The sequence below is a fragment of the Miscanthus floridulus genome, chromosome 3 (assembly GCF_019320115.1).
Source record: "Miscanthus floridulus cultivar M001 chromosome 3, ASM1932011v1, whole genome shotgun sequence".
Taxonomy (NCBI): Eukaryota; Viridiplantae; Streptophyta; class Magnoliopsida; order Poales; family Poaceae; genus Miscanthus; species Miscanthus floridulus.
Genome location: NC_089582.1, coordinates 49864115 through 49876437, shown reverse-complemented (window position 1 = coordinate 49876437; position 12323 = coordinate 49864115). Strand labels below are relative to the sequence as shown.

General features: G+C 43.0%; 1 protein-coding gene and 1 long non-coding RNA gene across 2 annotated transcripts; both read left to right on the top strand.

Annotated features, from left to right (window-relative positions):
• Positions 1-1349: 1349 nt before the first annotated feature.
• Positions 1350-3129, top strand: LOC136545686 (F-box/FBD/LRR-repeat protein At1g13570-like). The gene is made up of 2 exons (XM_066537676.1): positions 1350-2382; positions 2472-3129. The coding sequence occupies exons 1-2, from the start codon at positions 1366-1368 to the stop codon at positions 2826-2828; spliced, it is 1374 nt and encodes a 457-aa protein (XP_066393773.1). The 5' UTR covers positions 1350-1365; the 3' UTR covers positions 2829-3129.
• Positions 3130-4805: 1676 nt separating this feature from the next.
• Positions 4806-11853, top strand: LOC136545685 (uncharacterized). The gene is made up of 4 exons (XR_010781129.1): positions 4806-4969; positions 5049-5118; positions 5886-5957; positions 11726-11853. It is a non-coding gene; the product is annotated as an uncharacterized lncRNA (long non-coding RNA).
• The last annotated feature ends 470 nt before the right edge of the window (positions 11854-12323 follow it).

Sequence of the window (12323 nt, the reverse complement as noted above, 5' to 3'; positions counted from 1 at the left end):
GTTTAGACGCATGCTATTTTTATGGTCATTACTTAACTCTCCATGCTATTTGCAATGTTGAGATATGTGCTATTTTTATGGTATTATAAGGTTGAGACGTGTGCTATTTCGTCTTGTAATATTAACACAAGTGCAGATGTCTTAACTTACTGATCAAAGGATGTGCCACATTTCAAAGATTGCATTGGTGTAACTGATGGAACACACATCTTAGCAACACCACCTCCACAAGATTATGTTAGATACATTGGCACATCTGGGAGTGCAAACCAAAATGTTATGGCAATGGTTGATTTTGATATGCGTTTCACCTATGCATCTATTGGGCAGCCTGGTTCCATGCATGATACAAGTGTGCTCTATCATGCCATAGAACATGACAAGGATACCTTCCCACATCCTCCACGTGGTAAATTTTCTTCCACTCATTCTTACATTTCGTTGATTCATTGTATTTGTTATTTCTTATGCGTATCTATATTTAGGAAAATATTATGTTGTTGACTCTGGTTACCCAAATAGACTGGGTTATTTATCAACTTACAAAGGTCAAAGGTACCATATTCCTGATTTTAGAAGGGGTGAAGCTCCTTTGGTCTATGGAAGATGAAGTGGAGGATTTTACTCAAGATGCCTAGCTATCCAATGGTTAAACAGAAGATGATTGTGGCAGCTACTATGTGTCTCCATAACTTCATTCGTGAAAATCATGCACTTGATAGGCATTTCTGTAGATGCAATCGGGATCTAGAATATATACCAACAATACCTCAAAGATATGTGAGACATCAACCATCCCAAAATTCATCTAATGCATCAACATCTGAAGCTAAAGACACCAAAATGGACATATTTTGTGATGATCTTGCGAGAGCCATAATGCAATCTAGAATGTATCTCTGTTCGGAGTAATCATGGAAGCATGGCAAAATGTATTTTGTTCAAGGTTGTACAAGCCAAGACAATGTATTTTGCTCATGGTTATAAATGTTTTATTCCACCTTGTAGTAACTCAAGGAAACCTCGTCATATATCAAAGGCACTTTGGTCTACTCCATCACAACCACCTCTATGAAGAATCTGAATTTTGGAAACCAGCTAAACGGTTCCAACAAACGATTTTATTTCTCGGAGAAACGTTTCTCTAAAGAATCTAAATTCTCAATGAACCTGGATCCTACCAAACGGATCTTAGATTTCTATACATTTGATTTTGCTTTAAAATTTGTGCTACAAAGGTTACTTTAACAAGTTTGTAAGTACGTGATTGTATTTATAAAAAATCTGACATATTTAATTTCCATTACTAACGGGAGTAGAAAATGTATCATGGCTTGTGCTAACCCACTTCCTTTCTTCCCCAAAATGGCGACCACTGCCTCGGCGAATCCAATCCCCGCCATCACCGCCGCCGGCAACGACGATGAGGACCCCGACCTTATCAGCCTCCTCCCGGATTGCATCCTCACCACCATCCTCTCCCTCCTCCCCCTCCCTGCCGCCGGGCGCACCCAAGTCCTATCCCACCGCTGGCGCCGCCTATGGCCCTCCGCATCACTCCACCTTCTCGACTCCCACCTCCCCGTCCCCGCCTCCTCCCTCTCCGCTGCCGTGTCCCGGATCCTCGCCTCCCACCGCGGCAACGCCGTGATGTTCCATCTCCTCATCGCCCGTCCCTCCGCCTCAGACTTCGACTCCTGGATCCGCTCCCTCGCCGCCAAAAACCTCCTGGAACTTGTCCTCCGGCACCCTTCCGACGAGACTCTTCGCCTCCCTCCTTCATTCCTCTCCTTCCGGTCCCTCCGCACCGCGGAGCTCACCAACTGTCGCCTCCCCGAGGACGGCACCGATGGCGGCGAGGTCTATTTCCCCCACCTCAGCGAGCTCACCCTCCGCCTCGCCAGCGTCCCCTCCTCCGCCGCGCTCCATGGCCTCCTGGTCGGCTGCCCCGAGCTCGCGAGCCTGTCGCTCGACCGCGTCTTCGGCTGCCGAACCCTCCGCGTGCGGTCCTGGAGCCTGCGCAGCCTCACAGTGTCGGTCTCCCTGACGCGGCGGCCCGTGCAGGAGGGGGGCGCCGCCGAGCTGGAGCATCTCGTCGTCGAGGACGCGCCCGCCCTGGAGAGGCTGCTGGCGCACGACATCAACTGGGGCCCGTCGATAAACGTAGTGCGTGCGCCGAGGCTGCAGATGCTCGGCTACTTGGGGATCGGGATCCCGGAGCTGCAGCTTGGCTCGGCATTGTTTCGTTCCATGTGCGCTGTTAGACTGGCGGCCAAGTTCCGGTGTGTGAAGACGCTGGCGCTGGAGATGGCGGAGCCGCAGCTGAAGCCTGTGGCGGATTTCCTGAAGTGTTTCCCCCGCTTGGAGACGCTCTATGTCATGGTAATTTTAGTCGTCCTACCGGAAATCGATTGATTGTTCATACCTGGTTAAAGCTTGTGCTGATGAATTTCGCTATTGTTGAGTTGCAGTCTCACATGGTTGTTCCCCAGAGCATGAGAATATTGAATCATGAGATGGATGATGATCGTATAGAGTTCCTCCACCATCACCTCAAGAAAGTGGTGCTGAAAGGTTACAGGGGGCGAAAACATGAGATGCAGCTTGCCATTTTCCTTGTTCGTCATGCAAGGGTTCTAGAGGTTTTGAAATTCTTGTGTGAAAATGAGTGCAGCACTAAATGGTTGACAAACCAGAAAAGACAGTTACAGGTGGACAGCCGGGCATCTTTGCAGGCCCAATTTGTTTTTGAGAAATTTAGCAAGAGCTACATCAGGTTTCTGAAGCCAGCAAGTAACATATCTTTAGTTGATCCATTTGATACTTAATAACCCTGGGCTCTTAAATAAATGTTTTCTCCATTTTCATATCATTAATTTTATTATCACAAAGATAGAACATGAGATCCTTTTCTGTACACTGGATTAGACTTGTCTGAAACTTGCATGAATTCTGTTTGAAACCTGAATGAAACCTTTGGAAAACTGTGGCCTTATGCTATCCAGTTCCGAGCAGATCCTGCTGGCTAGTTAATGCTCCCATTTTCTCTATCTGATGGCATGCATATGGTTAAGCTAAAATGCGTGGACCTGTTTATACTTGACATAAAATGTGTACTTCTGTGTTCTGTCAACTGCCACTGATACAATGATATAGTTGGATATTGTCATGTTTGATTCAGAAGAGCACTGCACTTGTTTTCGGTTAGTTCTATGTGAGTGATTCTTCCCTTATTGGTTGCTCTGTAAATGCCTTACTTTCAGCTCAGTGAAGGGTGACAAAGTCATTGAAAGGATAGTTTCGCTTTGAACGATCATTACCGCCTGAGTCTTTTGTTTTTCTTTGGCCTCATTTCAAATTATTACTATGCATTTGTGCACCGTGCCTTATGAAGCAGTTGCTAACGAAGGTGCCTATTATTCACATTTTCATTAAAAAGGCAACGCAGTAACTAACTGTATGCTTGACCAAAGACATGCTCACTGCCAAATGACATGTTTGTTTTATTCAAACTAAAGGAAACATTAATTTGTGAGCAAGATGACCAATATCGGAAGACCCAACAGAGGAATGGCATAGTTGTCATGACACTATCTGAAGATGACCATCTTGATTGCAGAATCTGAATTATTTCATTTTCTGTGGTAATACTGAACATCAATGATCCTACATGTATCAGAAAATAAGAAAAATCCTATGGATTACACAGGTAGGAAATATATAGGCCCTGTTCGTTTCTCTTATAATACGTCTTTTTCAGTTTGTTTTTTTTACAGTCGGAACCGTGTTTTCCTCTCACAACAAATCAGTCAGAACAGTGTTTTGGCTCGTTTTTTCAGCGAAGCGAGTGGACCACACGGCACACGCATCGCTAAATGGGTGCTACAACACCTTGCATAGGAATGGAGCACTCATCACATTCCTGCTGAATCCTCCTGTGTTATGTGTTGTTCTGTGCCTGAACCTAAATCGCAGCTTCACCAACGCAGTGTCACTGTTATAACTAGTGATGGCGGCTGTCGGGTAAGGTGCGGATGAAGCATTTATCCGCTCGCGAGTATACCAGCGACCCAAACTTTTACACGCCCAAGCGAGCATAGCGACAGGTAAGTTTCCGTACCTACGTCCGTGCCTGGCGGGTACTCAGCGGGTATTGGGTACCTATTTGGTATATTAAAGAGAGATCAAATACTACAATCACATTGATATGAAATAATAAATTCATAGTTAAATGACACGCAAATATGCCATCACTAGTTATATAATAATTTTTAGTATTAAAATAAAATATAATAAGGTTTAGGAAAATGTTTGTTTCATCATGCTGAAGCGTTTTGATTTTGGTTGAGTGTAGGGTTAGGTTGACTGTACTCGCAAAATCTAGAAAATGAAAAGAGTTTTGTTTTTTGAAAATTTCCCTCTAACTCCTTTCTAGCCCAACACCAGAACCAGCCCATCGTTTCCTTCTTTTCCACCCAACCCGCCACCCTCTCCTGCGTGGGCTCGGCCCAGCCTCAGCGGCCCGCTCACCTCCCACTTCGCCCCCGCGTGAATAGCCAGCGCCAGGCCGTCTTCACGGCCCGATCGGCCTGCTCGGCAGCGGCTTCGACAGCACACTCCAGCCGCTGCGCCCTCCCTCTCTCTGTCTGGCAACCGGGGCCCGCATGGCAGCGGCTCCCTTCCCCGCCTTCCATTCTCCCTCTCGGCTATGGAGATCCCGATGCCCCAATCACCGCCCGCCTTTCTTTTCGGCTGATTGGAGGCCGGTTTGGCAGGCCATCCCCGCCAGCAATCGATCCCGGAGATCGCGCCCTGCCTTCTCCGCACTCCAACGCCGCTCTATAAAGCCTTCGGCTTCGCCCTCCCCTTTCTCCCTTTGCTGCCGTTCACGAGCACCACCCACCGCTACTCCAATCTTCGCTTCCCGGAGCTTTGTCGTCGCCGTAATCGTGCCCAGAAGCTTCTCGAGGTGACACCGCGGTCAAAGGTCCCCTTTTCTATCTGTTTCCATCACGGTTTTGCTCACTGATGGCCGTTTCTCTCTCCAGTCCGCCATTCCTCTTCGCCTACCGCTGTGGAGACATCCCCGCCGTCGAGAACCCCTGCATCGTGATCGAGGTAACCACCTCGTTGTACCCGTGCTTTCCCTTTCGCGTTTGATGCTCGGAATCGCCGTTTTGGCGAGGTCCAGGATCTGCTGGCCATGGCGCCACCGCGGGAGGTGCTGCTCCGGCAAAACCTCCGTCGCTGCGATCATTTCTATCGAGTTCGCGGCATCGAAAGCGTTGTTTTGGTATTTTCCACGTCGAGGGATGAGGTCAGGAACGCAGGTTTAGTGTTTCTCCGGTGAACCTCCTCGCCGTCGTCAATGGCGGAGTCACCTGCGTCTCAGTGGGGACGACGAGTCCGCCCCCATCTCCCGTGCGCCGTCTAATCTTAGATCGGCAGCCCACATCTTCCGGTACCCCTTCGGCACGAGCACAGAACTACCACGTCATCGTCCATGTGGTCCACCGCACGAATTCCGCGCAGCCGCCTGGTGACCACGTCGGCCCCGTCAGCCGCGCATCTCGCAGAAAACACGCTCGCGATCTTTTTCCATTTCAAAATTAATTCATTTAATTCTGTTTTCTTTTGTTTAAGCCACCGTATTTTTCAAAAAAATAGGACCCACCATCTAGTGTGCGTGGAAATATTTAATTCATTTTTTTATAGAAATGCCATTTGACCCTTCTTTTTAGCATATCTTTCACTTTTTAAATCTGATTAGAGTGACTTATTTGCTCACGACTATTTATATTGTATGGTGTATTCTAATAGATTACTATTTGTTTGCATGTAATGATTGGAATGGATGTTTGTATGTTGATGTGGACTACTTGTAGAGAGTGACTTGCACGAGGAGTTCGAGGAGCAGGCTTGTAACTAGCAGTACAAAGACTCCAACTCCATGGAAGGCAAGTGTAACAACGGCTCCTTTTACTTATGAACAGTGTCTAATTCTTACATCATTCATGTGTCTAATTTGGAAATGCTATAAAGACTTTTACCTAGATTACTTTTGTACCATATATTCTTGTTCCTATGGGGTTTGGTTAGTTGTTACTGCATGAAACCAAAGCTAATAATTAACTTGATTAACGATATATCCAATATGGTAAAATGATGCTTTTTAGCAACATGGTTTAGAGGGCTGGGGCATTGGGTTTTGAGTGCCTTTGGTTCTCTCCATAAAGACTTAATCCTGAAACGGACACGCAAGAGGTTCCGTACAAGCAAGAGTATCAAATGGCTTTGATCTTAACAAATTATTTGGTGCACAATGGTTGAGCTGTCTTAACTGGAGAAGCATTGTGAAGTTTACCTATGATAATTTTGAGTGTTCCTTTATAGTAGAGATACATCCACTCTTTTCTTATCAGCTTATTAGGACATTTTTTCGGACGGAGGTGGGATTCGATCGCTGGTTGTCGCGGGCGTGGGGATGCCTGTCAAATGGGGGGAGGAGCGTTGAGGCATTGAATAGAAACAATGTTGTGCATCGGATCGAGTTGAAGCCTGTGAGAGAGGATTATGAGCCTTAGATTTTAATAATGTTGGAATCATGGGTGCAATTTTCTTAGTGTATAGTGGTTAGGATGTCTCAGCGGGGGATAATGTCTAGGGTGTACCTAGGATAGTTTTGAGTGTTCCTTTATAGTAGAGAAGATAATGACGATAATAACTATGAACTCGATGGCAACATTTGAGTATTGGGCCAGAATGCAACCTAGATTCGGCAGTTTTTCTATAAACATTTTCTTTTCAGAAGATATTTAATGTAACAATTTTGTGAAAAATAGTGAATCAGAAAGCAGCAACATTGCTTCGAATAATTTGATCATTATATAAATTATTAAATCAAGCGACCAAGCTCGTGGTAGAAATATTAAGTAGTCTGGATACTTTGAATATTACAAATTAAATGGAGCAACCAAATACGTTGCCAAACAATGCACAGTCTACATATTTTGAATCTTTCTGACCAATGAAAAGGCACAAAGTGACTCTTATTGAACTAAATTCCTATCCATCATATACTAAAAGTGCATGTCAAAAGCGTGTAAATAATCTCAATATTATTTATTTCTCTAAATCCGTGAGTAGGCATCATGGGCAAATTCATCAACTTGGTGACGTTTGGCATCAACAAGGAGACGATTGTGTAGGCCTATTAAAAAAACTTTTGCATCAGTGCTATATCTAAGAAATTAAATCAATGAATTATCCCAAAAGAACCTCACCTTGAAATGCATAAGACTAATTATAAATAGGACAGAATACCATTTGACTAAATTTAGTAGTGATCACTCCACCTGTCATGCAAGAGAAAAAAATGTAATAACTGAAACTTTAATTAGTCAATAGATATGAGGACATGGTAATGCAATACCTCTCATTCTATTCATTTGTACATGGAGGGCAACTAAAGTGCGCAACTCTAATGTCGCTTGCCGCCATTCTCATATGTGACGCAATAGGTGTGGTTCCTTGACGTTTATTATGATGCACTTGTACCTACGAGTTACAAAATTGATTAACATCGACTAAAGATAAAATTTTCAATCTACTACTATCTCTCACAACTAAACAAGTGCCTTTCATTCATCACCACCACATGTCTGTATGGACTCATCCGGAAGTCATCCCTTCCTTGGATATCGGACACATACACAACCATACCAATGTCATCTACAAACACAAATGATAAGTATTGATGGACTAGGAGTATGAACAGTTACCTACATGATTTTAAATATAGGCATATGAGATATACCTACAAAAATGAACTCATCCTGATTGTATACATCCTTGATTTACATAAAGGTATAAGGACACTGAGCAATCCAGATAGTTCTCTATGGTGCATTAACCATAGTTTGTGCAAATAGAACGTCATAGTAGTCAACACATAAACAGAAAATGTAGCGCAAACAATCAACATAAGTAGGCACAAAGCCAACTCTCATGAAGTGATAAGCTTCTTCTAGACCAAGCAAACTGTTGAACCTCATGGTTTGATCGCCATAGGCAACCGCTTCCATTTTGGTTCCCTATAAGAACATTGTAACCAATAGATAGAGAACAATTGTCTGTAGATAAAATTTTTAGACATGGTCCAAAAAGATAAGCTCTGAATGCACCTGCTCATCCACCAAAATTATATGCAAATAGTTTTCTAATGGGGACGGGGATCCCGATCTTCCGTCAGGTAGAGGTAACTATCGTTGTGATGGAGAATGACACACCGATTCGGCTTCAGATTGAAAGATCGAACCTTGCAATCTTAGCACCACAACTCCTCTGGTTATCAACCGAGACACGGATCCAGTTGACCTCGCCAAGAAGGCTAATCCCTGCCTGCGCAACGAAGAACACAAGCAAGAACAAGAAAGAAAACAACTAAATTGCAGATGAATGATTAATCTCACGAAGTTGGGGTCTCACAAACCGATGATCGGCGAAACTGTTCTTGACAGATTGATATAAGCAAAATCGAAAACCTAATGATGGCGGCGACGTATGATTATAAAGGTCTTAGGGTCGTCGCTTACCCTAGACGTCCCCCCCTAACGGGCTCAAAGACGATACATGGCCTATTGGACCAAATACGGTGACGCAACACCTTGACAGATTCTGGACGCTGACTTGTTTCGACAATTTGTGTGGATTTCGAAGAGCTTTTGACATGAGACCACTTGCACTAGCTTCCTTATCAAATTAGCTTTCCACCCATATGTGGATCATCGAAAATATAGTCCGGATACGTCCTGGGTGACCAGTTTAAGGCAGACTGGTCCTGGAGGCCGAGGTAGACTCAAAATCATGTTGGACCAGGCCTCCAGTTTTTGTTGGACGTCCTTGCTGGTCATCATCACCTCCACCACTTCCTCTAAGTCCCTCATGACCCTCTCCAATGTTTCTAAGCAAGATAACATCATTAGGTAGTAGTCTATTCTCAAAAGTATGAGAATGATCGCTTAAGAACGAGCTCACCTCTAAATTGAGTTGACACATTCGAGCTCGGGTCATTGGACCTTGCATAACGGTTGGAGGATCAGCGGGTACATCCGAAGGAGTGATGTCCTCATCATCCTCCCCCTCTTGAAACTGAGTCGTCCTCGGCTCAAGCTCATCTTCTTGTCCCAAATAAGGTTTCAAATCTGCAATGTTAAAGATGGGACTAACCCCGAACTCGGGTGGCAACTCAAGTTTGTATGCATTATCATTTATTTTCTCAATTATCTTATAAGGACCAGCTGCTCTTGGCATTAATTTAGACTTACGCAGCTCAGGAAATCTATCTTTTCTCAAATGTAACCAAACTAAATCACCTGGTTCAAGTTTAATTTCTTTTCTACCTTTACTACCAGCAATTCTATGCTTTTTATTCATTCTTTCAATATTTTCTTTAGTTTGTTTCGTGTAACGAATGAAATCAGCACGCTCTCTAGCATCACTATGTGTTCTCTCAGTGGTAGGTAAAGGCAAAAGATAAATAGGAGCGCAGGGGTTAAAACCATATACTACCTGAAAAGGACTTACCTTGGTGGTGGAATGTTTCGCCCTGTTATATGCAAACTCTACATGCGGCAAACACTCTTCCCACATCTTCAAATTGCGCGCACCAAAATGTCCCATCAATCCACCTCCATGTGCCTCCTGCAACAACAAAAGACGAACGGAACCAACTGGAATGCATAGGCGGTTAGCTGTAAACAAAAACCCATCATTGATCATAAACTTGTTCCACCGAGTCATCTCGCTCACTCTCTTCCCTCGTTAGGGTTAGCATAGGGTCATGTCCTACTCACGTCGCTAGCCGTTGAGCTAATGTTAGCCTCGTCGGAGCGGAACGTTGCCGTGCCACCGTTGCGCTCGGGTTGCTATGCTGCCATGCATGCGGTCGTGCCTCAGCGATGCCCTCACAAGCCCCAATCCAAACCCTAGGTCTCCGCTAGGTTCCTGTAGAGGTGTAGCCACGCCCATCTGAGCTTGCCGTGGCCGAAAACGACTGGAGTGCCACCGCGCGCAGCCACCGAGCCGCCATCGTCGCCGTTGAGCTAGCTCTGGCGAGCCTCTAGGCCAACCAAGGGCACTCGTAGATGCGCGTGGGAATAGGGAACTCAACGATGGTGACCTCATCACCGGTGACCTCACCGTCGGTGAGTTCTCACCGGTCAAAGCGTCGCCCTACCTTGGTCTCACTGACGTGTGGGGTCAGTTGGCTTCTAGGGCCCACGCGTCAGTCACAACGGGGTGTATGGACCGAGTGTACCTAGCAGCAGAGTGAATTTGATTTTCTTTATTTGTTTTCATAGATTTTGTTGCTAAGTTGCGAAAACTATATCTATTGCTAGGAGTATCTAAATGGGGTGAACCACATTTTGTTAGATTCATCTTGAAGTGTACTATTTGATAAAAATATGAAATCTACTGTTTAGGGTAATTTTCTGGGAGAATTAAATTGAGCAAAATAAGTGCTTTTAAAGTACTTTATATCTTGTAAAATGCATAACTTGAGCTAGGAAAGTGATAAAATTGTGATTATAATTTTGCTGGCCTTGTGTTGACATGCTCTAGCTCGGAAAAATACTAACCTATAGTAGACATACTTTTAATATAGTCTTCCTATTTAATCTTAATTAATTGCTAGATTCTAGTGAAATTAATTAGGGTAAAAATACATAACATATGATCATACAAATTTTTACATAGTATTCTCATGCTAGGAGGAAAGTAAGAAAAATATTAAATCTGTTGCTTGACACTTTTCACTATGCTAAACTATTTTTGCTAAAATAAGAATATGTAACTTGTCATATTTGTAGAGGTAGCTATACTTATCCAAATGGCATGAAATTTGTATAGTAGACTATTAGGGTCATGTGTAGCCTACTGTAATTTTCTCAGAATTTATTGAGCACTAGAAATATTTACTCTGTAAATCACCTTGTTATCTAAGGAAGTTAATAAATGAATATAAATAAATTAGTTAGGCTTAACCATGATGTTTTTTTGTAGTGTGTGTGATGCATATAATCTGTTGATACTATTAATGAGGCTTAGAAGTATTTGTTTATAGGCAACTAGTTAATTATTGCTTTATAATTCAACTTGATGATTGCATGTGTAGTTTATGTTGTGGTGATAATTTTATGATGATAATGATCTTTTTCTATAAAGATGGTTAATAACAAAGTTGTAGAAAACTTACTTATCTACCTTGTGTTAAATTTTCATAGTCATAGGCCTTATGGTTTGAGAATTATGGTGGTAGGAAGTCTGCTATCTGAAATGCTTGCTCTATGGATAGATCTAAAAGATTGAATTGTTTGACCTAGATAACTGCTGAATCACATTAAGATGATTAAAACAAAGTTGTAGGTAATTTCATAAGATTTCTAGAATGTCCATAACCATATTATTTCAATGTGTATAACTCCAGTTATGGTCAAAATAAGTGGCTATTGTCTTGTAGTCCAGAAAATAATTTACATAAGTGTTTGTTTAAGTTACTAGAGAAGAGATATGCACCTACTCAGTAAAAGAAAATGTAACTTGTTATCACCTTAATGCAATGCTGATGTGAACACTTATGAGGATGCATTCATCACATCATATCATATTATACATGTCATTATATATGCATCCATGATATCTTATTTCCTGCTCATGCATATAGGATTGTCCGAGGGGATAACTCTATTGGAATTTGATGAAGAGCCGGAGGAACAATAGGAGGCACCTCAGCCCATAGCTCTAGAAGGAGAGAAGCAAACTCTTGAAGACTTACCCAAGTGCCCAGACCATAGGCCAACTTCTTTTATCAAAGGCAAGCCCCAGAGCATTCTAAGTCTCCCATGTTTTATAAAATATCACTTGAGTCCTTTATGTTTGATGCATTAGGTTATAAGCGTTGATTGGAAATACTTGATGCATAGAACTACCTTGTCCATATATATATATATATATATATATATATATATATATATATATATATATATATATATATATATATATATATCTTTAACCCTATGTAGGTCTAGGATATAATATATGCTTAGCCATGCTTAGACCGGTAGAAGTCGAGTGATTTCCTGTCACCTGCGAGATATAGGTGGATACCGTAGCACAGTTGGTTATATTTGCTATTGTAGAATAGAACCAAGGGGTAATATAATTGGAGGCTGGGCAGAGTCTATGTGTAGGTTGACTCATGTGATTCCATCTGTACCGGTTAAGGACCGTACCATTGTTGGCACTTCTGTCGAGATTGAACG

Excerpts from the sequence above, each read along its gene's own strand:
- LOC136545686 (XM_066537676.1), top strand. The coding sequence starts at position 1,366 with ATGGCGACCACTGCCTCGGCGAATCCAATCCCCGCCATCACCGCCGCC. Across the intron at positions 2,383-2,471 it reads TGGAGACGCTCTATGTCATG|TCTCACATGGTTGTTCCCCA; the intron begins GTAATTTTAGTC and ends GTTGAGTTGCAG.